The sequence below is a fragment of the Thunnus thynnus genome, chromosome 23 (assembly GCF_963924715.1).
Source record: "Thunnus thynnus chromosome 23, fThuThy2.1, whole genome shotgun sequence".
Classification (NCBI taxonomy): domain Eukaryota; kingdom Metazoa; phylum Chordata; class Actinopteri; order Scombriformes; family Scombridae; genus Thunnus; species Thunnus thynnus.
In genome coordinates, this window is record NC_089539.1 from 2,732,216 (window position 1) to 2,756,253 (window position 24,038).

Genomic DNA, 24,038 nt, shown 5'->3' on the forward strand with positions numbered 1-24,038 from the left:
GAAATGGAGTACAGATATTCAAGGCCCTCCAAGGATGAATTATGACTTTGGAGGTTGACAATTTTGGCTTTGAATTAAATATCTAAACAATTATCATGTCAATGTCAAGTCTAATAGTATTCATGGTCCAGAGAGGATAAATTCCAGTGAATTTTGTATCTAGCGTCACAAACAGTTTTCAGTTCTTAGATATCTAGTGAAATATCTCCACAACTACTTAATGGTTCTGCAAAAACATCCAATGACTTTGGTGATCCCCTGACTTTTCCTCTAGTGCCAGCAGCAGTTTAACATTTTTAGTTGAGTGAAATATCTTGACAACTATTGGATAGATTACCATGGAATTTATTACTGACATTCATGTTTCTCTCAGGGTGAATTGTACAAATTTGGTGATCCTCTGACTTTTCCTCTTGCACCATCATCAGGTCAAAATTGTAATGTCCAATACTTGAGCTGAGGCTCATTCCCATCAGCCTCAGCTGTACTTTGTGTTTAGTGCTAATTAGCAAATATTAGCATGATAACATGCTAAACTAAGATGGTGAGCATTATTCTACAGTAATATACTGTACTACACTTAACCATACAATTTTCCTGAAAGACACTGATGATGTGATTCAAGGTTAAAGCCATTATTGTTGCTTGTTTCCTCTTAGTAAATCTATAGTAAGTAAGGGCAACTTTCGATAGACTTGATGCATGTCAGAACCTCCTCATCTATTGCTTTCTATGTGCAGTAAACCCACACAGGCATGCTGTCAGGCATAATCTAATCCATCTCACTGGTTTGTCCTCAGCCTAAAAGCCTTTTACTCCCTGTCTCTTGTAATGTTAAATGTGAAAACTTCACACTTAACTTAATTTAACACTGTTAGCAGCCAAACAGGGTTATGTTAGAACAAAATAACTGTCAGATCTTGATATTAGATGTGTCCATATTATATTGGACTATGCAAAAAGTTCAAGATGTTGTCTGTGTTATTTTTTACATTCATTGTTGAGCATACTGTATTGATAATTGATGGAATGAATGAAAGGAATTTATGAAAGTGATTCATATCAACATTAAACTGTCAGCGCAGCCGCTAACACCCCTGAAAGAGTTGATTTGTTGTTCCCATAATGCTGTGCTGGAGGAGGTCATTCTCAGGTTGTTTATAATGGTAACATGCTGAGTTGTCACTGACTTCCAGCACTCAGTCACTCTCCTGGAATTTGTCCATGTTGTGTCATTACCGCTTATTTTGGGTTAGAGAAGTGGGAGTGTAAAGCCGGCTAATTCAGCTGTATCAGCAGTGAGTGTGTCATCTGCACAGGTCACTGCGCTTATAGATTGGACAGCGTGTCTGTTTATAAATGGTTAATGAACCACACAAACACACAGGAAATAAATATGCATGGGTAGATCAAATCAGAGGTCCCATGCTTTCATGAATAAGTGATATATTACTTCTGCTTACACTGGCCAAAAGAAAGTATAACACTGCATATCTTCATATATTCATGACAAGTCATTATTTATGGGCTAGCTGTATGGATCCAGCTCCGTGCCTCGCCTGAGAAACATTTAAAAAAGAATGACACACAGCGTGCCTATAGAACACGATGCCTTTTAGGAAAAAAAAGGTCAAAACAGCTGTGAAGAAGCTGATAACATTTTGGGCATATTTGCAGTGTACATAACTACATTTTATGTGTTTCTCCCTGCTTAAAATGCTACCACAATGACAACATGTAGGCAAGTTCTGCCATAAAACAAATCTGTACCTAAATTAAACATCTTAAACATCTTGATGATGGTGACAGAAAAAAAAGTAGGCCTTTTTTGTTTTTTTCTTTTTTAAATAACACTATATAGCCAACCTCAGTACACATACTTTTGTTTGCTTCTGGTCCAGGCCCCTTAGTTCCAGTCAAGAGAAATCTTGATGCTCCACCATTGCAGCTAGGCTCCAACATCTGCTGGAAAGCCTGAAATTAGAATTATAATGACATGTTCAATTATATATATAGGTGTAATGTTCATATGCACATACACTTACATACATACACTATCACAATGTAATAGTAATCTGTGACTATATACTGTATGCACTACCTTGTGTGCAAATGAAAACTCAAGTAAAAGTTCAGCCCCTGCACCATTGTTCTGTGTATGCAGTTAATAATTTGGGCTATAGAGTAATTGTATAATGAACAAAAATGATACAGAAATTCACTGGAAAGTATAGATGTTCTAAGTAAAAATTCTATAACAATCTGCTCAATTGGTTTTAATTTTTGATGAGCTCAAATGTGATGACGTTACCAGAGGATGACCATGACTCTAAAAATGATGTCCATATACTACTAATTTGCAAAAGCAAACGGATTGAGAAAGAAATGTAATTCCACCCACATCATGTTTTATATCATGACAATCAGACAATGTTTTTGATTAAAGCTACCATTTAGAACTTTTCACCACAAGTAGTCCTATGGACGTCATTTTGTTAGTTCTCATGCATACGCACATGCAAGTAGACAAGCATATGGGTGACTTGATACACAATCCTGTCAATGGATTCACACTATGCCACTGATCTACAGGTGCCGGTAATGTGCCAAGAAATGCAGGTCAACATGTTTGTTAGACCTCAAGAATACACATAATGCATTTTAGAAGAAACCCTGAATGTAAACATAAATTCAGCTTGTTGCCAAGAAAATTTCACAGGGTACTTTTAGCATAAATCACAAAATATTCGTAGAGAACCTACAGCACCTACCTTCATTTGTTGTCTATAATATCTGCTTATAGCAACCAAAGCATGATTAATGATTTTATGTTCATGTTTTATTGCAACTCAACACACTTGGTTACGGTTAGGGAAAGACTGTGTTTTCATTGTCTAAATTTAACCCAAACCACAATCTTTCCCTAACCCTAGCCAAGTGTTTATGTGGCTAACCCGAGCCACATGTAGGATGCAGGATGTGAACCAAGCCCAAGGGGACCAAGCTTTGTATGCCACCATCCACCCTAACCATCTTCCTACAACTAATGTGCAGTACAAAAAATGTATTTGGCAATTTAGCATTATACATGTGATTTGTAGGACAGGAAAGGTCAGGGGTCACCAAAAACATTAAGAAACATTTTCTTGAGATCATAAATATAGATATACAGAGAATTGTATATCAGTTGTTGTGTAGTTGAGACATCGTTTATGTTGGAAGGGAGAACAGACTGACAGATATTTTCATTCTCATGCTCTGCCACTCGTAAGGCAATAAATATGCAACATTCTCATGGTTTCAAATATAATGTTAGAACTTATGGTAAACGGCTCAATAGTCATTTCATTCTATTAGCATCCTATCAGCATACATTTTGACTTAATCAAAGGGCTCCATGTAGCTTTCTGCCATTGGCATGAAAGACATTTTCTACTGCAGTGCTGCATTTTTTAGTAAGTGAGCCATGATGTATGAGGGACGTGGAATATGCTTTGTTTAATGAGCTGAATACATCTGCCTCTGTTGTTGCTTTTTATAGCAGCTGGAAAAGCTGCTGTTTTTGTATACTAGGTTCTTTACAACCAATACACCAAACACTTGACATGTTAGATTGTTGTGCTGTGACTGGCAAAGAAAAGCTGATATTCTGGGTTGTTCTTTCTCTCTGCATATCAGCGAATTCTCCCTGCTGTGTTCACTCTGTAGGATGCAAGATGGAAAACACAGGCACACTATGTGTTGTTTTTTTGTTTCTCATAAAGGCTTATAAGTTATTGTGATTTATTTCTTCAAAAATATGCATTTCAATAGGGCTATGTGTCATGGAAATTGTAGAGTTGAATATACCATAAATGTACAATTTCTCTACATTTATTATCCATTAATGTATTTCAACAGCCCTCCAGGTCTTCCAAAAAAGTTCATAACTTCGGAAAGAGGTCTAACTCCATCAAGAGGAATCCCAATGCCCCGGTGGTCAAGAGCAACTGGCTTTACAAGCAGGTACGGGAGAAAGGCAATTTAATTTTAACATTGTTAGATTTGTTTGTAGGTGAGTGTGAACAGATGGAAGAAAGCTGAAGAAAAACAGCGGGGCAGCAGATGTGAATGATGAAATGTGCACACAGGCATGCAGTGCATGTAAAAAGCATTCACTTTTGATTTTTCATGTTCTGTGTTTTGTTGCCACATTAAATCCCAGTAAATATAATTATAGATAAAGTTCAACATTTTTGGAAATATACTTTCTCTCTGAAAGTAAGGTGAGAAGATTGATATCAATCTCTGGTTTATGTAATTTATTAAGGCCATCATTTAGACCCAAAAGAGAAGTCAGCAGTGGTTTTATCTGTTCGTATCACTGACTTTTTATGCTTAGATATTTTCCTAAATCAAGATGCCATAACAGTAATCTTTAATTTAATCTTCCTACCTACCAGACAGCCACTGGTTTCCATTTATTTCAATAAAGTATATAAATAAGCTAATAGATATTTGAAACTTGCTTGAATTTAGATATCCATCACGGTTAATATCAAATCTGCTGTGACAGTAGTCAATATGACGTTATGATCGCAGGGTAATGGTGTTGTAAGTGCAGATTAATTTGGAAAGACTGCACAACAATAATGTAGCTCAACCGATGATATAAATGACATAATGTTCTCTGTAATGGTTTAACTAACTCACGCAAGCTTGAAGTGTCTTTGGGTTGATTTAAATTCTGAACAGAAACGCATGTTAGCCACTGGCTGCCTGGAAGGTAGGGAAAACAAATTAAAAAATTAAAACATCATGGCCTGGGAAAATAGTTGGCAATATAAAATATATATGTTTGAGGTGCAAAAACACTGACATGGTTCTTCAATTAATTATCTTTTAAATGGCCTAAAAGCACTTCACTTTTAATCAAAGCTAGTAAAGTTCAGCCTGGTTCCAGACATCTGAACCACACCTACATAAGCTGTTTACCTACATAGCAACATTCATGAAAAATAACAGAAATATAGTCACAAAAACTGTGAAAAACATTGGTAAGATTGGCACAACTATATAGGTTGTTGTAAGTCAACTTATAAATAATAAAATAATATAACTGAAATAATTAATCTTCCACTTATTTGTTCAAACTGTCAAGCTAACTACTCCTAGCAACTGCTACAAGCAAACCAAGTTGGCTAACATGAATACAATGTCAGGCTGATGTGTGAAACAAAATTAAAACAAAATAGCAATTCAATCTAATTATCAGGCAAGTTTACTGGTCCTTTAATCTTTTCTGCATCTGGGTGGGAAACTTTGAATCTGTGGAACCAAAGAAAATGTGAGGGCTATGTTCCTGCTGCGAGGTTTGACTAGATGTTAGCTAACCTAGCTTGACGCTCAGCATGTTCACTCATTACCTTTCCACCCACTTGGCGCAAGTTGAGCAATTTAATTCGCCCTACAGAGATGTACTGTGGGTCAATTTTTCAATTGGTCTGTGGACGTCTGACCACCGCACAGCTCCCTGAAGACAATCTCACTGAGCACTATCAACTCAGCTTTCAAATCCCAGTTAGAGCCGCCGTCAATAACCTCTATCTCAGCTTCTGCGGTGCTATATTCACATCAAGAGAAGAATCGATTCACTTCACACCAGCAACCCCCGTCCCTCCCCGCAGACCTGTCAGGCAAAGCATTCCCTCACAGAAGAAATGTCATCAGTGTTTACCCAAAGCCCCCCACTGTCCTGCGCTTCAGGATCTGTGGCCAAACACGACACATCGCAAACAGTGCTAAAGACCCGAGTGGAGTGAGCAAATGGTCTTGAAAAACTTGTTATTGTCTCTGCAGTCATTACAGCGCCAAGGAGGGGGTAAAAAAAAAAAAAAAAAAAGAGCTCGAGCAGTAGCGTAGAGAACAAAGCACAGGCCTTCGCCCCGAGCGCCACAGAGGCAAATTTGTCACTGCATTATGAAGAGATAAAACAGAGCAATTTGTCTCAGAGGAGGAGATAGAAGCTGGTTAATAGAAGCAGCCAGAGGGAGAGACAGCGAGGGTGTCAAGAGGAGGGAAGTGAGGGGAGATCAAAAGAGAGAGAAAACTGTGGTTATGAGTATGTGTATGTGTGTGAGTGTGAACAAGAGAGAGCGTATTGTTCTGTGTAATTACTACACTTTGAATGACTGACTGACTGACTGATGGTATGTGACCTTTGACCTCTGCAGGACAGCACAGGCATGAAGCTATGGAAGAAGAGGTGGTTCGTTCTGTCCGACATGTGCCTCTTCTACTACCGCGGTGAGAACACACACACACACAGACACATCCAAATTTAGGTTGACAGCTGTTTAATTAGATGCATTTAGTGTGTTTAAATGCATCTAATTAAAAAGCTATTTTTAGTGAGAGGCAGGTAGAGACTCCATGTTTTATTAATTTCTAGAAAACACATTTATATTTATATATTATTTTTAAGGACTATGCTACTCTTGTTTGAGTTATGGGGTCAGCTAAGGTCATGTGTACATACAGACTGGTGACATACACACACAGTTATAGGAAACAGCTGGATGAATGAGAGGAGAAACATAATGAATGCAGATGCTTCCACACAGACTGCAAGGTCAATGCTGTGACCTTCACAGTCACCTGATCTTAACCATATATCTTTGAGGTTTAGAGTGACGTGTTAGACAGTACCATCCACCATCATCATCAAAACAATCCCACACCTCATAGATCACATTTCCACCTGCTATTTACCTACGACCTGTCTGTCTGGATAATGACATCTGATCACAAACCTTTGTATTTTCACCTGGTGTTAATAAGCATACAAACATTGTTCAAACAAGCAAATTATTTTAAATTCCAGTCAGGATCCCAAAGTATTCAAGAGTGCCATGTACATCAGCTTGACTCTGCATTGAAGGATTTCCCACCAAAACAATTACTTCCCACAAATATGGTGGAAAAAGCCAAAGTGAAGACAATCATTTTCATTCAGTGTCCACTTGTTGAATGCTGCTCTGTACTCTGATTTGGGGATGGAGCCTTCATCCTGCATGTCTGATTAAATCATGTTAAACCACTGTTTCTTCACACTTATTCTGAACAATATTTTGCCATTTTAGCATGAAAAGTAATTTTAAAAAATGCTGCAGCTGAAAAGCTGACAGTTACATTTACATATTAACAGCATTTCACGGTTGGCTGAGCTTTAGACAGCTGTGTGTTAGTGTTAATGGGGTTTGGATGAAGCCCCTTGTCTTCAGCACATGAACAAACAGGCACACAGTAAAAATCTCAGATTCTCACAGGTATTTGTCCTACAAAACAGGAACGAAAATTGGTGGAAAATCCCCTACATTCAGCCCTAGCTGGCGTGCACAAATGATGAAAAATATAAACAATACTGTGTCAGTTCTATCACCTCTACAGGTATCAGGCCGTGCTTTGAGTTTGAAATTTCTGTTTCTGAGATTTCTGCCTCCACCAGTTCCATTAAAAACTTTTAACACACTTTTTACAAAAACTTTTTTGGGACAGAGTGAGCCAACCCTTTATGACACAGCATTTTTGGATTGAACATTTACTACAGTACCTTCAATAAATCAGTATAAAAAGCAATTGGCATGTATGAGAGAAAATGTTTTTTTCTCTCTTTAAAACGAATCAAGAGCAGAGTAACATGAAAATCAAGGTTCAAGAGGTCAAGTGTCCTCGCCAGTTAAAAGTAGTTGTCCTTGCTTTCACCCACAGTTGCGACGCCCACGTTGCAGCACTGCTAATTTAGAACTTTACGTTCACAAAGGCTCATCTGTTCCTCCTCCGTGTCTCCTAAACCCTTGAGACAGATTTTTCCATCTCCATAAATTGACAAATTAGCCGCTCCCAGAGCGCAATCAGCAGCCGCTTTCATGACAAACCCAGGGGAGAATTGGATGTTTATTGGCTTAGCCAGCCAGAGACGAGAGAGACAGAGAGAGAGAGAGAGAGGGAGAGGAGGCGTCCTCGGGAAGGACAATGACGTGCCCGGCTTTTCAATAATAACCTCTTCTTTTTCCATTTTTCTCCTGCTTGCCCTCTCACTTTATTCTAACTACCTTCTGTTGCTCAGGTATGATGGTGGTTGTGGCGTTTAGAGATTTTTTTTTTTTGTATGAGCCGGGATAATAAGCATTCCTCCCATTGCAAATATATAGATATAGACACGCACTATAATAATTCCATTATTACCAAAGGTCATACACTGATGATTGCAGCTGTCATGTAAACACTTGAAGCAAGTTATCTACATGATCCGAATCTGTGGAAGTACAACTTGATAAGCAGAGCAGCATTAATCCTGCATAAGCTGAAGAGTACCAGTAAGTACGGTTACATTAAAGACATTTCACTGAATTAAAACATGTAATAGCTTTAAAAAGTGATAAAATTTACTTTAAATTCTGAAAACGGGTGTGGATGCTGAAGAACAACATGGTCCTTTTCTTTAAATGCTTAAAGTATAACAGGATATGGATCAAAGAACAGCTTTATGATACAAATAAAGTGCAAATAAAGTCAAGGATTTTTCTCTAAAGCATCCTCAGATATATTTAATAGACATTCAGTTGAATTTAGAACTTTTCCAATTTTCTGTAAATGTGCACCCTGTCATTATTTTATCTATAAGCTTGAGGCCCCCACTGCACTGCCTCGCTTTCACAAACAGAAATAAACAAGCGAGAAATTTTGCTCCATGAATTGAATTCCAACTGGATAATAACCGGAGTGCAGATCTGTCATTGGTCCTGTACAGTAGCTACATAAAACCCAGTCAAAACACAGAAATGTTGTGTTATGAAGCAGACATTATATTGCATGCAGAGTGGAGCTCTGCATCACAATGCGTATTCACATCCACTGCTGTCTGATGCTCTGACAGCTTGGGTTTAATGATGCCGTCACACCTGTAGTTCAGTTAACATGTTCCAGACCAAGAGAAACAAATGATACATTGTTGTTCTGCTCTGATTCATGTTCACACTGACTTTTTACAAACAAACCAAGACAACATGACAGGTCATGGACAGTTCTGCTGACGTCATCCTGCATCATCAGAGCTACATGGACCCACGTGGGGAAATAGAATTGTGGTAACTGGCAGCAGGTCATGCAGCACTTTAATGCTTATTACATGTAAATTCATTTTCTCTGGTGTCACCAAAAGCTCATGAAGAAATAACTGATTATGAATATTATTAGATTCAGAATCAGCTGCATGTTATGAATAATGAAAACAGGTAGAGACAGGGTATAGAATAGGGGTCTTGTACAGTAGTATTGCAGGTGGATTACTATGGGATCGTTATGTCCAAGAGTTACCGGTCAATCTGATTAACATCAAATTTACAACTGCTGGTTAGTTTGTAAAACAATAGTGTGCAAATGAACCGGATCAGAATTAAAAAGGGAACAATTTATCATTTTTTCTCTTGGTTGGGACCAAATGAACTGAACAACAGATGAAAACGTTCCCTGAGAAACATTGATGTACACACACTGTGCTATTTCACACTATCTGCATTTTTAATGTAATTACAATGCTAAGCTCCAAATTAAACTGGACACACACAGTGAAGCATTGGCTCTCCGTCAATCATGTATTTGTATGGAGTCATTGATCCGAGAGTATGTGTGTTAATGCCAAGCCAGATGCCTTACAGCCTATCAGCTCATACAGTCGCTGCTAATGAAAACTAATGAAAGCCACAACAAAATAAAAGAAACAATTGAGCTACTCTGCACAGCCTTCTCAGTGGGAAAAACAGACTCCAATACCATTATGTGACACTGACAGCACGAATAATTTATGTCCATCCCAACCACAGAATGAGTTTCCTCTAGCACTTCCTCACTTGCTCAACTGCATCCAACCCTGCAGCCTCAGAGTTAGGACACCTACAGTGATGAGAGTGAGTGTAATTAGTTACTTCTATCCCTGGATTTGAGCTACTCTTTAATGAGCCAGTAATGCAGTTGTACGAGTTGGTGTCTTATGCACACAAGATAAAAATATCTTTTAGATTTTGAGGCTCTGTAGATTCCCAAAAGTACAAAAACAGAAGTATCCTTTAATCAAACTTTTATCATGTGATTAGTATTAAGAGTTACAGTTATATTTGTGCATATTTCTGTAAGTTTGCAGGACAGATCTGCAGCTTCAGACCTTAGAGTACCTACTGCAGGACCTTGAAATGTCAATCCTACTAAAAGGCATTCTGTCAAGAAAGCACCCACTCAGGCTGCAGTGTATATAGCATCTCTCTGCATGCCAGCTGACTCGTTCACTCTCTTTCTCGCTGGTTTTCGCTGTGTGTGTGTTCTGGATCTCAATAATTCAGCAGCAGGGCTGGGTCCGGAGGAGCTGCGGGGCTCACGGTGCAGGCTCGGGTAAAGCAAACAGCAGCGCTGGCTGGAGGCTCTGTAGGTTTTTACTGCAGTTGGTGCTGCAGATGTGTTTCTGCCTTTAGTTTTTTTAGCCTGTAAGCCCCCATCAAAGCAGCATTGTGCTATAGAGGGCAAAGAGAGGCAACACAGTCATTACCATCCCGACATGAATCGGCTCAGATTGTTGGTACAAGGCTTTTTTTTTTGATGCAGCATCAATAAATATTTATTTGGTAAGAGGAGTCTGTAATGCATTCATGGCGGTGTCTCACGTCTTTTATGCTTTGCAGCTGTTTAGCTTCTGAAACGTGAAAAAGAAAAGAACAGAAAGCTGTGTTTTCTGTGTGCTGCAGCCTGTGGAGAGCCCGTCCTCAGCTGTGTGTGTGTGTGTGTATGTGTGTGTGTGTGTGTGTTCCACACTACCCACCACACACAGGGAGGGAAACTAGATGGTAGTTCACACAGAAAGTGAACAGAGCTCGTAGGGGTGTCCAATAATCTCTCTCTCTCTCTCTCTCTCTCTCTCTCTCTCTCTCTCTCTGCCTGTCTGCCGTTGTCTGATAAGCTCCAGTAGGTTTTGTTCCATCATCATCTGTTAGTCATTCATCACACCATCCACCAGATAAAGCTAAACCATCATGTTCTCATATTTTGAAGACGAGACATGGCAACATGTTCCAGATCATCAAGACAAGTCTGGAGAATCTATCCAGATCTTCCTTTTCATGTTTCCCACAGACAAATATGCAATTATATTTTTACTCTTTTGTTTTGAAAGAGGGCTCTTCAAACTTTCTGGCAGTGTATTTGTTACATGTGTTTCACTGCCAAAACAACATTACATATTCTTATTCAATTAACTTTTCATAGCAGTAGTAGTCCATGAGAGTTCTGCAAAGTGTTAGTATCGTGCAGGCAGAACAGTGGGGGCTAAAAGAAAGAGTGTCATCACATGTAGGTGTTATTGAAAATCAGCAGAGGAATGACGCAAAATGTATCAACTAATTGGTTCATCGTCAGCTTATTGATGCATCACCTGTTCAGTTACCAGCTGACTAGTAACATCCAGTCACATTCAAGTGTTTTATAAACTCTCACAATAACCCAATTGATTGGCTGATGCTAACAGTGAACTCCCTCCACAACCCCAGCCTCCTGCTTATGTCATTGAAGCTTTGGTATCGTTATCTTGCTGACCTTTACGTTCATGTTTGTTCACATCTATCAAACACTGTTCTGTATGTTCCTGCAAAATCCTCCCTGCTGATCAGATTCTTTAGAGCTGCCTCAGGCAGCAGTCTTTTCCACCAAATCTTACTGTGAAACCATCAGTGGTACATTTATTCAAATACTGTACTTAAGTACAGTTTGGAAGTACTTGTACTTTACATGAGTATTTCCATTTGATGCTACTTTATACTTCCGCTCCACTACATTTCAGAGGGAAATATTGTACTTTCTACTCCACTACATTTATTTGACAGCTTTAGTTACTTTTCAGATGAAGATTTGACACAATGGATAATATAACCAAACCAGTGGTTTCCAACATTTTTGGCTTTTGATGTCTTACAAAAAGCAGTGTGTAGTCAGGGTCACATTTCACATGTCTATGAGTTGTTAACAGCTCCACCAAATATTGATTTTTTCCTCTAAACTTCTCACATGCTTTCATTTCAATAAATGTTCAAGATTCGAGAAAAATTCCAAAAACTGAAAACAGATTTGTGTATCAGAACTTTGTTTTTTCTTCTTTCCTTTCCCATTAATCATCTCACCACCCCTCAGATTTATCTGCTGACCCTTATTGCTGCTAATATGTACTGTATGTACTTTTACTTAAGTAGGATTTTTCATGCAGGACTTTTACTTGTAAAGGAGTATTTTTACATTGCTGTATTGGTACTTTAACTTAAGTAAAAGATCTGAATACTTCCACCACTAGGAACCATTTGCTACAAATGGTGAATAATTGATTTAAGTGTCTCTGACTGAACTTAAGTACAACAGACAAATATCAGCCTAAAATCTTCTTAATCAACCTCATCTGCGTATCAGACAACCCCACATTCTATTTGACATGTGACTTGACTGTGGTAAGTTCATCCCCTCAATAATAAACTCCAAAGTGAACCAAAGTATACCAGTTACCAGTCCTAACTCCTTATCTAAACTACAGCCCAATTAGATACTGATAAAGCCTTATTGATCCCATTCTACATGACTTGAGCCATATCCACACTCAGAAAGAGTAAGTGTGTACAGGTGCACATAGATGATAATGACCAACTCTAATATGTTAGACTCCTGATTTATTATTCTTTGTTGCAGATGATAAAGAGGACAGCATCCTGGGAAGTATCCTGCTACCCAGCTTTCACATCTCCATGTTGTCAGTGGATGACCACATCAGCAGGAAATACGCCTTCAAGGTAAACACAAGTTTTTGTCTGTTTTCAGTAGCTTCTTTAAGTTTAAATTAGTGGTGATGACGATGTTGAAGCTTACTTAACTCTTAATTTGTATTGATTTTTGTTTCGAAAGAGGCTCAAGATAAGAGAGATTTACTTAAGCACTCCACAATCTTTTATCTTGACTGGCAGAAAAAGCAGCTGCTTTAAAGGGCTGCTTCCATTTCCACAAGCATCCCATTCCTGCAGGCAGCCGATGGAGCACTTTTCTTATGCATTGACCTCTTATTGAACTCGTTTTTAGGAATCTATATTACAGAGCGGGAGGGGGTTTAGAATGAGATATTCAGATTGATATAAATTTCGTGCCTACCTTTTTGAGGTCCCTCTCCACTCAAAAACATGTTTGTCTTCTTGTTCCTTCAGTTGGATGTTGTTCTCTTCTCTGTGCAGAATGATGTATGTGCAGTTTTCACATTCATCTGCTGAGGGATGAAGGTTTCTCTGTCTCTAACATGTGTACCTACACAGGTGACATCACAACTAGTGTGGAGCCAATCATGGTCCAGTATGCAACTTACACAAGTGTGATGTGGAAATGAGCCACATGAACACCTACACCTTCTTTTCTTGGCTAATCTTTGCAAACAAAGATTAGTAAGGATGTTGTCCACGCTTGTGGCTGACTAAGCCTCCAGCAGCTGCTACAGTTGAACATCATCAGCACGTCATCTGATGACTGATCAGCTAACATGCTACCAGCTGATGACATGCTGATGACATCTTCAGCACAGGCTGAGTGGAAATAAGAAAAGTTTGTGGTTATGTGCTGGAACTATTTCTTGACAAACAACAGTGAATCTATCCGCTCATCTGTGCAGCATCTTCAGCTTTAGTGCACATTGTCAGATACAGTCTGTGAAAATAGGTTTTGGTGTTGGTCTCCACCTGGCACCTTTAGTATCACTGCCGCATAAATATAGTTCCATCATGTAAGTCACCTCAAAACCACACAGTTGTTTTTACCTTTCTATTTATGTAGGAGTTAAAGAAAAGAAATAGATGCTGTTAATCAATGAGCTTTAGAGGTGTTAATAGATGTTTTGTTCTTTTTACTTTGAAGAGAGCCAGGCTTGTTCTTTCCCCCTGCTTCCAGGCTTTATGCTAAGTTAAGCTAACCATGTCCTAGCTTCAGCTCTGTACTTACTGTAACACACAGACAGGAGAGTAATATCTAATATCTACTCATCTGACTCTCAGAAAGAAAATGGATAAGCGTATCTCTCAAAATGCTGAACTATTCCTTTAAGATGGCAATTTACTTGACTTTTGGAGATTTAGTTTACATCATAAAAAGTGAGTATGGACTTGATGATTGGAGCAGCTGTTAAGAGCTTCATCAGTACACATACACAACATAATTAAACACATACAGTACACACAAGAAGTTGTCAGTTATGCACCTCAGTATCATTCTTATTTATGCAGCTTTACTTTTGCCAAGACTCTCAGAGGAACCTTGAAGAGTTTCACACTTTTGTGTTTTCACACTTGAGCTGAAACACACATGGAGAGGCGGTTAGGGAGCAGCCAAATACCCACACACACACACACACACACATTCAGTCATACAGTACACAAACACATTCCTCTGCCAGCAGGGATGATGTAAAGACTCCCTGCTTGTATCTCAAGGTCACCAACCAAAAAACTGTTTCATCTCCTCCTCTGTCTCTTCCTCCTCCTCTTTATCTCTCTCTCTCTCACTGTCCATACCTGTCCTCCCTCTCCCTTCACTGCCAGGCTACACACCCCAACATGCGGACGTATTATTTCTGCACCGACACAGCCAAAGAGATGGAGTGCTGGATGAAAGTGATGACAGACGCTGCCCTTGTCCACAGTGAACCAGTCAGAAGGTTGGTGTCATAGCTGTGATGGTTTTGAAATATGAGACACACAGCTGTTATGGTGGAACTACACATTATTATCCAGATTAGCCTGCTCTAATATCCCAGGAGTGGATTCATGATATCTCTAGAATCCTCTTAAATGCCTCTAAAAGTGCCATGTTAGGAGTTTTCTTCAGTATTCATGAAGAGAATTCAGAGCATCAGGGGGTTTTGAGGGGTGCAGTCTTACTCTACCTGCCCACTAAAGCTTCATTTATACCTCTCTGTTGAGGGGTTACCTTACCACACCTGTTGTGGCTAAGAGAGTAGCCTCTAAAGCTACGTTGCAGGCTATGCAGTAGCTGATGCACGCCTCCTCAGAAACTATGATTGGCTGCTTGTGTTTTCTCCTGCAAGCTTCTGATGCTGATAGAGATTGTTGAGAGTAAAGACAATGTTAAGGGAGGTGAAGAAACTGCCACTCCTGTTAATCCCTTGCATCAGGCATAAATTCAGTATCAGACTGTTTGATTTATGTATTTATATATGTTGCACCTGTCATGGTGTCAGTCACTTTTATTTAATTGTCTGAGTTTTGACTTCATTTATTCTAGTAAGGCTATACTGAGGAAAAAACAAGAAACAGTTTGACCTCCAAATAAAGTGGTTTAGATCTTCTGGATAAACTGTTGGCTTTTTTCTTTGTTGTATCGATGTTGCCACATTCCCAGATCTCAGCAATTCAGTGTTCGAAGAAGTTAGAAGAACAACCTTTTCTTCACCCCTCACAACAATGTCCCATATACAGTATATTCTACATATGCATGAGTGAAATATTCACAACCAAATTTAAAGTCTTGGCTCTGAATATGATATTATTCCTAAGGAAAGGACCATAATTCTTCACTGTTGTAAATGTAGCAATACCCAGTGTGCCCAGACTCCCTCCTGTCCTGCAGCTGTCAGGATTCTGACAGAGATCAAGAACTTCTAACACAGGACTTCTGACGCTATATTTATCTTTGAAATCTTTTAGAATTTTTCTTTTAAATTCTTTATCACATTCCTATCTTTCCTTTGACATCCTACTCTTCCTGTCTCCCTAGATTGGACAAGTTGAAAGTAGACCAGCGGGCGCCTCAGGAGTTGAACAACTTATTGAACCACAGAGTCCTAACCCGGCCCGAGATCCAGAACAATGAACGCAACCGTGAACCTGTGCGGCAACACTCCCTATCCAGGGCCGACGACAAACGGCAGAAAGATGTAGAGAAACACAACGACCAGAGGGAGCGGGAGTACTACACCTTACAGAGAGATGGGGAGAGGTACTCCCTGAAGAAAGACGGGGTGAGCTACATGCTTCAGAAGGACGGAGAGAAGTATCTCCTCCACAAGGACGGAGAGAAGTACCTGCTACGAAAGGACGGAGACAAATACTCCCTGCAGAAAGACGGAGAGGTGTACGCCATTCACAGGGATCTGGAGAAGTATGCTGTTCAGAAAGTAGACGAAAAGTACACAGTGACGCCGACGGAGGAGAAATACGCTCCTAATAAAGATGGAGAGAAGTACTTACTCACGAAGGATGGAGAAAAATATGCACTGCAGAAAGTGGGAGACCGGCACACGCTCCAGAAAGAAGGACAGAAATACATCCCTCAAAAAGAAGTGAAGAGACAACTGTCGTTAAGGGAGACAGAAAGTAAATATGGTACCATGCAAGTTGTAGACAAATACGGCACTCTGAAGGAGGTGAGGAAATACAGTACGCTCAGAGAAGGGGATAAGTACGCTACCCTGAGAGATGCAGAGAAGTATGCTACACTTCGTGAGGGGGATAAATATGGCTTCCAAAGAGACCCCAGCTCAGAGAGGTCTCTGACTAAAATCAGCAGTATCAAGCTGCAGCCGGCTCAGGCTGCCGCCATCGCAGCCGCCGTGTCTGCATCACGCCAGGGCCAGGCCAACCTCACCCTGCAGAAGCCCACACAGGTCAACGGCTCGGGGTCCGTGGCAGGGGAGCAGACAGGGGACTGCAGCCCAGCAGAGGCGGACAGCAGCCTGGCCAGGGGTCCGGGACAGGCCCCAACTCCTGTCCAGGAGCCAGAGAGGGGCCTGTCCAGGACCAACTCCATGCAGCAGCTGGAGCACTGGATCCGCACGCAACGAACGAGAGGACTGGAAGATGACACCAGGAGGTGAGCCTGACTCAGTGTGTGCTTATGATGTGTGCTTTTGTGATTGTTATGTCCTTTTTGGAGCCATTTTGGGTTTTGTGATGTCAAAATAAGGACTTCTCTGTGTTGTGTGGACATTTTGGCCAGGACCGGACATCTAGCATGTCATTTAATCTTAAAGTCAGGGATAGTGACTCATACTTGTTGCCATTATTCATGGATGTAGCCACCAAGCTGTGTTAATGGCCACCACACCAGACCAGTTAGAATGACTGAACAATCAGGGATGTGGGTGGTGTGGAACGAGGCTACATCAGAACCCCCTCTTCTACTCAGTTTGACTGACAGGTCTTTTTGCATTAAAACTAATACTCAAAAGCAGGTAACTAGGCCTATTAAAGCTCTGTGGTTTTTTATGTTATTATATTATTTAGATTATGCATGAAATTGCATTATTACAAATATATTAACCTCATAATTACAGATCAACCGTTACGTTTAGGGCTGAAACATTGAGTCAATCAGTCAATCATCAGAAAATTAATCAGCAACTATTTTGATAATGACTTGTTTGAGTCACTTTTCAAGCAGAAATGCCAAACATTCACTGGCAGCAGCTTCTAAAATGAGAGCATCTGCTGCTTTTCCTTGTCTTTTATGATAGTACATTAAATATTTTTGGATTTTTGACTGTTGATCAGATAAAAGAAGCTATTTGAGGATGTCACCTTGGGCTCTGGAAAACTCTCATAGATATTTTTCTCTATTTTCTGCCTTTTTTTAGGCAAAATGAGTAATCAATTCATCAGGAAAATAATCACCAGATTAATCAGTAATAAAAATACTCATTAGTTGCAGCCCTACATTCAGCTTTTGTTGCAGGATTACTGTTGTTGTGTTTAGAGCCAGTTTATGCTTGCCTCAGCAGAGATAGACAGCAGAGATATATCTATGAGATATATCTATGAGAGCCATGCTTCTTTTTTAGTGCATATAGAATCTGTTTCTTCAAATGTAACAGTTTTGTCAGAACACCCAAGAGGCCCTCCACTCTCTGAATAATGGAGCTATTTCATTGCAGTTGCTTTAGTTGTGATAGTGAAACTGTATTATTCTAAAATATGTGAGTATATGATGTTTCATTTTAACCAAAATAACAAATGTGTTTTCAGCTGTGTGTTGCACAACGCTAATTGCAAACCTGCACACAGTCATTCATGCAAAACACACACTTTACTACAATCCAAGGGTGACCTCTCATCTTGGCAGGTCTGCTCCTCTGCAAGATTTAAAACCTTTTTTCATCTCCCACTCTGCCATTCCATCTTTCCCGTCCGCCCCTCGTCGTTCTCTGTGTATCTCCCTCTGTCCTTACTCTGACCTTGCGGACCAGAGAGAACTGAAAGCTTTTTGTGCCACCACAGATGTGAATCTCAGTTGGGAGTGCTGGCATTTAACTGCCGTTTAGCCGGCTTTACCGAGGAACGTAGCGGAACAGAAGTGCAGTGCTCCGACGCTCCGTTTGCTCTCAGCGCTTCCCCTCTCCTTCTGCTGCCATGAATAAGTCATGGAAATGAGACTGTAATGAGAGCAGAGCAAGCCGAGCGCTGCCGAGCCACATTTGTCATCTTTATCAGCACTCAGTGCAAAGGAGGGAAATAGAGAAACTTAGTTGGAGGAGTGATTGTTATTGTTGTTAACATGGAGTCCTGCTTTTGCTAACAGCTATATTATTTAAAGTGAGATAAAGTGACTACTCAGTGTAGCCATGTGCAGCATTGCTGGTGTGTGTACATGTGTGTTTGCGTACCTATAGATATGCTCACAGATACACACATGTGTATTCATTAATTTTTTTTCTGATTTATTGTTTTTGAGGTTCCTATCAAACTTTAATGAACCCACAATTTATTGCATGACATAATTTAATGGGTGAATTCTCAGAAAAGCACATTTATATGTAACATCATGTAACACCGGTATTTAAATAATGTTCCCAGAACAAGCAAATACAAGCTAATCGTCATACTCACCACTCTACTGTTCTCACTTCCTCCTCTCTAACAGATTTTTTTTTATTGCTGTCAAGGTACTGTCAGTTAAACTCAACACTTCCACTTTAGAGCTACAACGATTAGTCAATTCATCTGCAACTATTTTGATAATCAATTAAAGCTCCAATCAAAGGAATTTCTATTAAATATCTTTTGGTGTTGGATTGTTGTGTCGGACGAAACAAGCAATTTTAAAGATGTCACCTTAGACTCTGGGAAACTGAGGGACATCTTTCACTGTTTTCTGATATTTCATAGACCAAATGATTAATTGAAAAAAATTAACTTAAAAATAATTGACAGATCGAGCGATAATCGATAGTTGCTGCCCTAGTGGCATTATGCCCATTGATCTGCTGGGAAAGTTTTTATTTTTAAACATCTGTGCAGGAAGAGTTTCACTGACGCTCCAGAAAGGATAAAGCAAAAGTGATAAATAATTAACAAATGTAAACAGGATTTCTGTTAAAATGAGAAACTCAGCAGAGTGGTGAGTATGATATGACTATTGGTGCACTGATGGAATTAGTTCTGGATGATTTACAATATAATTAATTTATTAAGACCACAGGTACACATGGAGGAAGTGTTGGCTTTGTATTAAAGGCCTGTGTCTAATATAAGCCTGTTCTAAATAAAGGCCGGGATTCTTTGCCTCTGGGGTAAATATTTTAGAATTTACGGTATTTCATTATTGTCAGACAACAGTATGCAGAGTGATTAAAATATTCAAATATAGAAAATCCCAGCGGCCTGTTGGTCTAATCTACATATGACGTGATTGCAACACTGCCAGTTCGATTTCATCTGGAGAACTTTTTTGCATCCCCTTGTCAAATAAGTCCAGAGCTCCAAAAGGCAGAATCAATCCCAATAGTCAAAGCTGCCTCACTGCCAGAGATTTTGAGACCAACAGTCTGTGGAGTTTTAAGCCTTTGCATCCAAATTAGTAATTAATAATTCATCGAAATGAATTCACAATCTTGCTAACTTTGATGTTCTTCTTTGCCAAATGTTCCCACAAACTTGGAGAACATTCAAAGTCTGTTCTATTGTTTTGGTATCAGCAAGAAAATTTAGTTTTTAGTGTATGCAGCAGAATTGGAAAGTAAAAGAATATCAATAATCTGCCCAAATGTCCCCTTTAAAGGCCTGAATAGAAGCAATGTTCCCCTGCGGCACACTGTCCCGCAAGTGACTTTCCTCTCTAACTGGCTGATTAAGTTGTATTATAGTTACAAGCACTGAACTGACTTAAGCTGAAAGATGGTTGTATGTTGACATTCTGATGGTTTACCATAGCCTGGATCCACAATAACCATCCACACCTCAGATTTGTTCAGTGACAGCCGACTGTCGCTGTCTGTGGTCAAGATGACAGACATCAACAGAAGCAGAGAAGGTCAACATTAATGTTAATTCTGTAACGATTAAAATAATAAATAAAGTTAGTCTGTTCTCTGGTTAAGCTGCTATCTGTATTCAGAAAAAGATAGTTTGTGGGGGAAAAGACACATCACTCTGTAACACCACTGTACGACCGCCAGTGGACTGTGTGTTTGTGTAGTTTGACAGTGTGGAGACTCTTCTCTAGAGAAATGATCAGCTGATCACCTCACATTACTCTAAGATTCTCCCAGTTAAACTTTGATTCATATCCACATTTGAATCTGATCAGCCTCTAAGTTGTGAATCAAGAGCTTCAGTATTTGAAGGAAGCAGCTAATGAAGTACAGTAGGTGTTAAAGGACGGGTTCAAAGTTTTTCAAGTCTGTCTTAAAACAACAGTCAGGAGCCTAGATGAACAGTGAAACCTGATTTTCTTGCTTTAATCATTCCTCCTGTTCATACTGACCATTAGAAGATCCCTTCATAATGCACTTAAAATGGAAGTGATGGAGGACAAAATCCACAGTCCTCCTTCTGTGCAAAAATGTATTTAAAAGTTTATCTGAAGCTAATATGAAGCTTCAGCGTCCAAATGAGTCAAATCAAGTAGATATCTTTCAACGTTAAAGTCTTTTTAGTGCCAAAGTCTCTTTTTGTTACTATACTTCCACCTGCAGCTCAACAGGGAAACACTGTCCGAGGAAACGCAAAGAGGGACTTTGATGCTAAAAAGACTGTAAATGTGGCAGATATCCACTTGATATGACTAACTTTTTGCACAAAATGATAATAATAATAAAATAATAATTTTATTTGCTTAAGTGTTTTCCATAGACAACATAAAAGACAATCGCAAATATAAAAAGGAAAACACAAGAACAGCAAAATACAAGCACACAATTAAAAGACTGTATAAAAGGAATTTACATATAAATCATCCAAAAGGTAAAACAAGTGAAACTATTAAAATAAATTTAAAATCACGTGGTTGCGCAACAGAGCTGTATGTATGTAAACAAAGAAGACAAGTTGTCAGGTGAAAAGGCAAGTCTGTAAAAATGTGTCTTCAGTCAGGAACTGGAAGACTTGTGAAAAAGAGGTAGTGGTGTGCTCGAGAACTGTCTTGATCATATAAAACTCAAGAAAAATGCAGGGGCTCTTGAAGATAAGGGTCATCACATAGAAGGAAAAAACAAACTCCAGGCACTCATGCATGGAACAGGAATGGAAAAACTCTGGGATTATGTTAAAAAGCCTTTATTCAACATAGCTACCTACAATTAAAAAAGACCTTTATGGTCGAAACTGGACGGTTTCCCAGAGTTTTTCCATTCCTGCTCCACGCATGAGTGCCTGAAGTTTGTTTTTTCCTACTAACTGGAAGACTGTTCCAAAACTGAGGTGCCAGTACAGCAAAAGCTAGATGACCCTTTGACCTAAGCCTGGACTCTGGAACAGCTAGCACGCCTAACCCAGCAGATCTAAGGGGCGTTTTTTGGACAGTAAGGAGTTAACAGTTTACTGATGTACTCTTAACATGGCTCCTGGCCATGTAAAGCCTTGTAAGTCATGAGTAGGATTTTAAAATGGATTCTAAAAGAAACTGGTAACCAGTGCAAAGAGGCTAAAACTGATGTGAGAAGAGCTTTTGGTCTTCGTCAGCAGTCTGGCTGCAGAGTTCTGCACAGTCTGAAGTTGAGCTGCAGCTCAGGCACTGAGGGACGTAAACAATCCGTTACAATAGTCCAGTTGTGAAGATATAAAAGCATGAATAATTCTCTCTGTATTGCTAAAAGATAACATTGCTCTGATCTTCCTGAGTTGGTAAAAACATGATTGTACCAATTTTTTGTGTGTTGTCCAAAGTTTATCTCGCTTTCATATCAGATAACTGGGATAAGGGGACCAAGCAGTTGATTATGGAGGTGCTCAGGGCCGACGATAAGCACTTCTGTTATGTCAGAGTTTAAGTGCAAAGTTTTGTGACATCCAGTCTCTCACAGCTAAGCAGCTCTGAAGTGTGGCCATCTTGTTGCATTCAGGGGGTTTAATGGAGAGACATTAACTGTGTGTCATCTGCATAACAGTGAAATCATTATGGTGACAAATGATATGACCTAATGGTAGCATATACAGAACGAACAGAACTGGTCCAAGAATTGATCCTTGAGGTATGCCACATGTTGTCTGTGCAGCTGAAGAGATGAATGAATCAATTGAGACATCAAATTTTCTATTTGACATACAGGATGAGAACCACTCCAACGCCGTTCCAGAAATGCACATCCAATCCTTAAAGATGCAATATACCACATTCGGCCCCACTAGATGTTGCACTAGCACCAGCATCTCAGATCAAAACAAATGTGCACTCAATAAAGTTGAAAAAAAAGAAAGCAGCATCTGAACAGACAGCTCACAAAACTCATATCAAACTGTCAAACTAGGCAGTGCTGATTAAATATGGATCAAGATTCTGTTACTGCATTGCCTATTTCTTGCCTCAAAAGTTTTCAGAAACATATTACAGATGTTTAGCTGTAATTTGAGAAAGTTTGTGACCCGGCTGCCATGTTGGAAACAGCCGCAGGGAGGACAGCGAGGGACTCACACGCACTAACATACACACTCACATGTAAAGAAAGAACACAGAAACTCAGATTACAACACACACAGAGGGAGTGTGACTTCATTCTCTGCTCAGGTCGCCATTACTTCACTACATCTTTACATAGCACATAGTTGTTTGCTGACATACAGTGAGGCTGAATGTCATATATTGGACCTTTAAGTCTATTAATTAGCATAGCACGATCAGTGTTGTCAAATGCTGCACTAAGGTCAAGCAGCTCCATTACAGAGCAGTGTCTAGAGTCTGCAGCCAATAATAAATCATTTGTAACCCTTAGAAGAACTATTTCGGTGTTTATGTAGCTTGCGAAATCCAGATTGAAATTTCTTAAAAATGCTATTTTTATTAAGGGCTTCCAGAAGTTGTTCCAAACCAGTTTCTCAAGAATTTTGGAAATGTAGGGCAATTTTGAGATTGGTCTAAAAATTTTCAAAAGTAATGGATCAAGGCTGAATACAGGCTATTTTAAAATAATCTGGGACACATCCAGAGCAAAGGGAGCTGTTTAAAATTTGGAGCATACTGGGGGCCTATTTCCTCCATCACTTATCTTAACAATTTGGCTATAATGATATCTAGATGAATGGATGAGGGTTTCATGTGGGACACAGTGTCGGTGAGAGTTTCCATATAAACTGGCCAGAAGCTATCTAGCAAATGAGGACATAGACAAGGAAGAATCATGGGAGAAGTTGGAAGGGCGATGTTTGTTCAAATTTGGTGAGTTTTGTTGGAGAGAAAGGAGAGAAATTTCTCACAGTCAACAACAGATGAAACAGAGGGACTAGTGGTGGAATGGTTTACAAGCCAATTAATGGTTGTAGATAAAAATCTGGAATTGTGCTGATTGGTGGTTATTAACTCCGAGAAATATTGGTCTCTTGCGTCTTTTACTTTTTGATTGTATATGACCAGTAATGGAATTGGAGTTTTCTTGTCCTCCATTTGAAGAATTGTGAACTCATCATTAAAACCTAATATTAGATATAGATTTGATAAGGGATTCAAAAGGACTCAGATTCAATAAGTGGATTTGAATTTGATAAAATGCTATTGAA

The 24,038-nt window shown here is 39.4% G+C and overlaps 1 protein-coding gene across 10 annotated transcripts in view; it reads left to right on the forward strand.

Annotated features, from left to right (window-relative positions):
- The window catches only part of LOC137176048 (pleckstrin homology domain-containing family A member 5-like), a 239,317-nt gene that overhangs the window by 170,870 nt on the left and 44,409 nt on the right, over window positions 1-24,038 (forward strand). For all 10 annotated transcript variants that reach the window (XM_067582081.1, XM_067582086.1, XM_067582089.1 and 7 more), the window contains 5 exons: window positions 3,901-4,005; window positions 6,213-6,285; window positions 12,754-12,854; window positions 14,637-14,752; window positions 15,832-16,926. In XM_067582081.1, coding sequence (XP_067438182.1) covers window positions 3,901-4,005; window positions 6,213-6,285; window positions 12,754-12,854; window positions 14,637-14,752; window positions 15,832-16,926 — 1,490 coding nt within the window. The remainder of the gene's footprint in view (window positions 1-3,900; window positions 4,006-6,212; window positions 6,286-12,753; window positions 12,855-14,636; window positions 14,753-15,831; window positions 16,927-24,038) is intronic.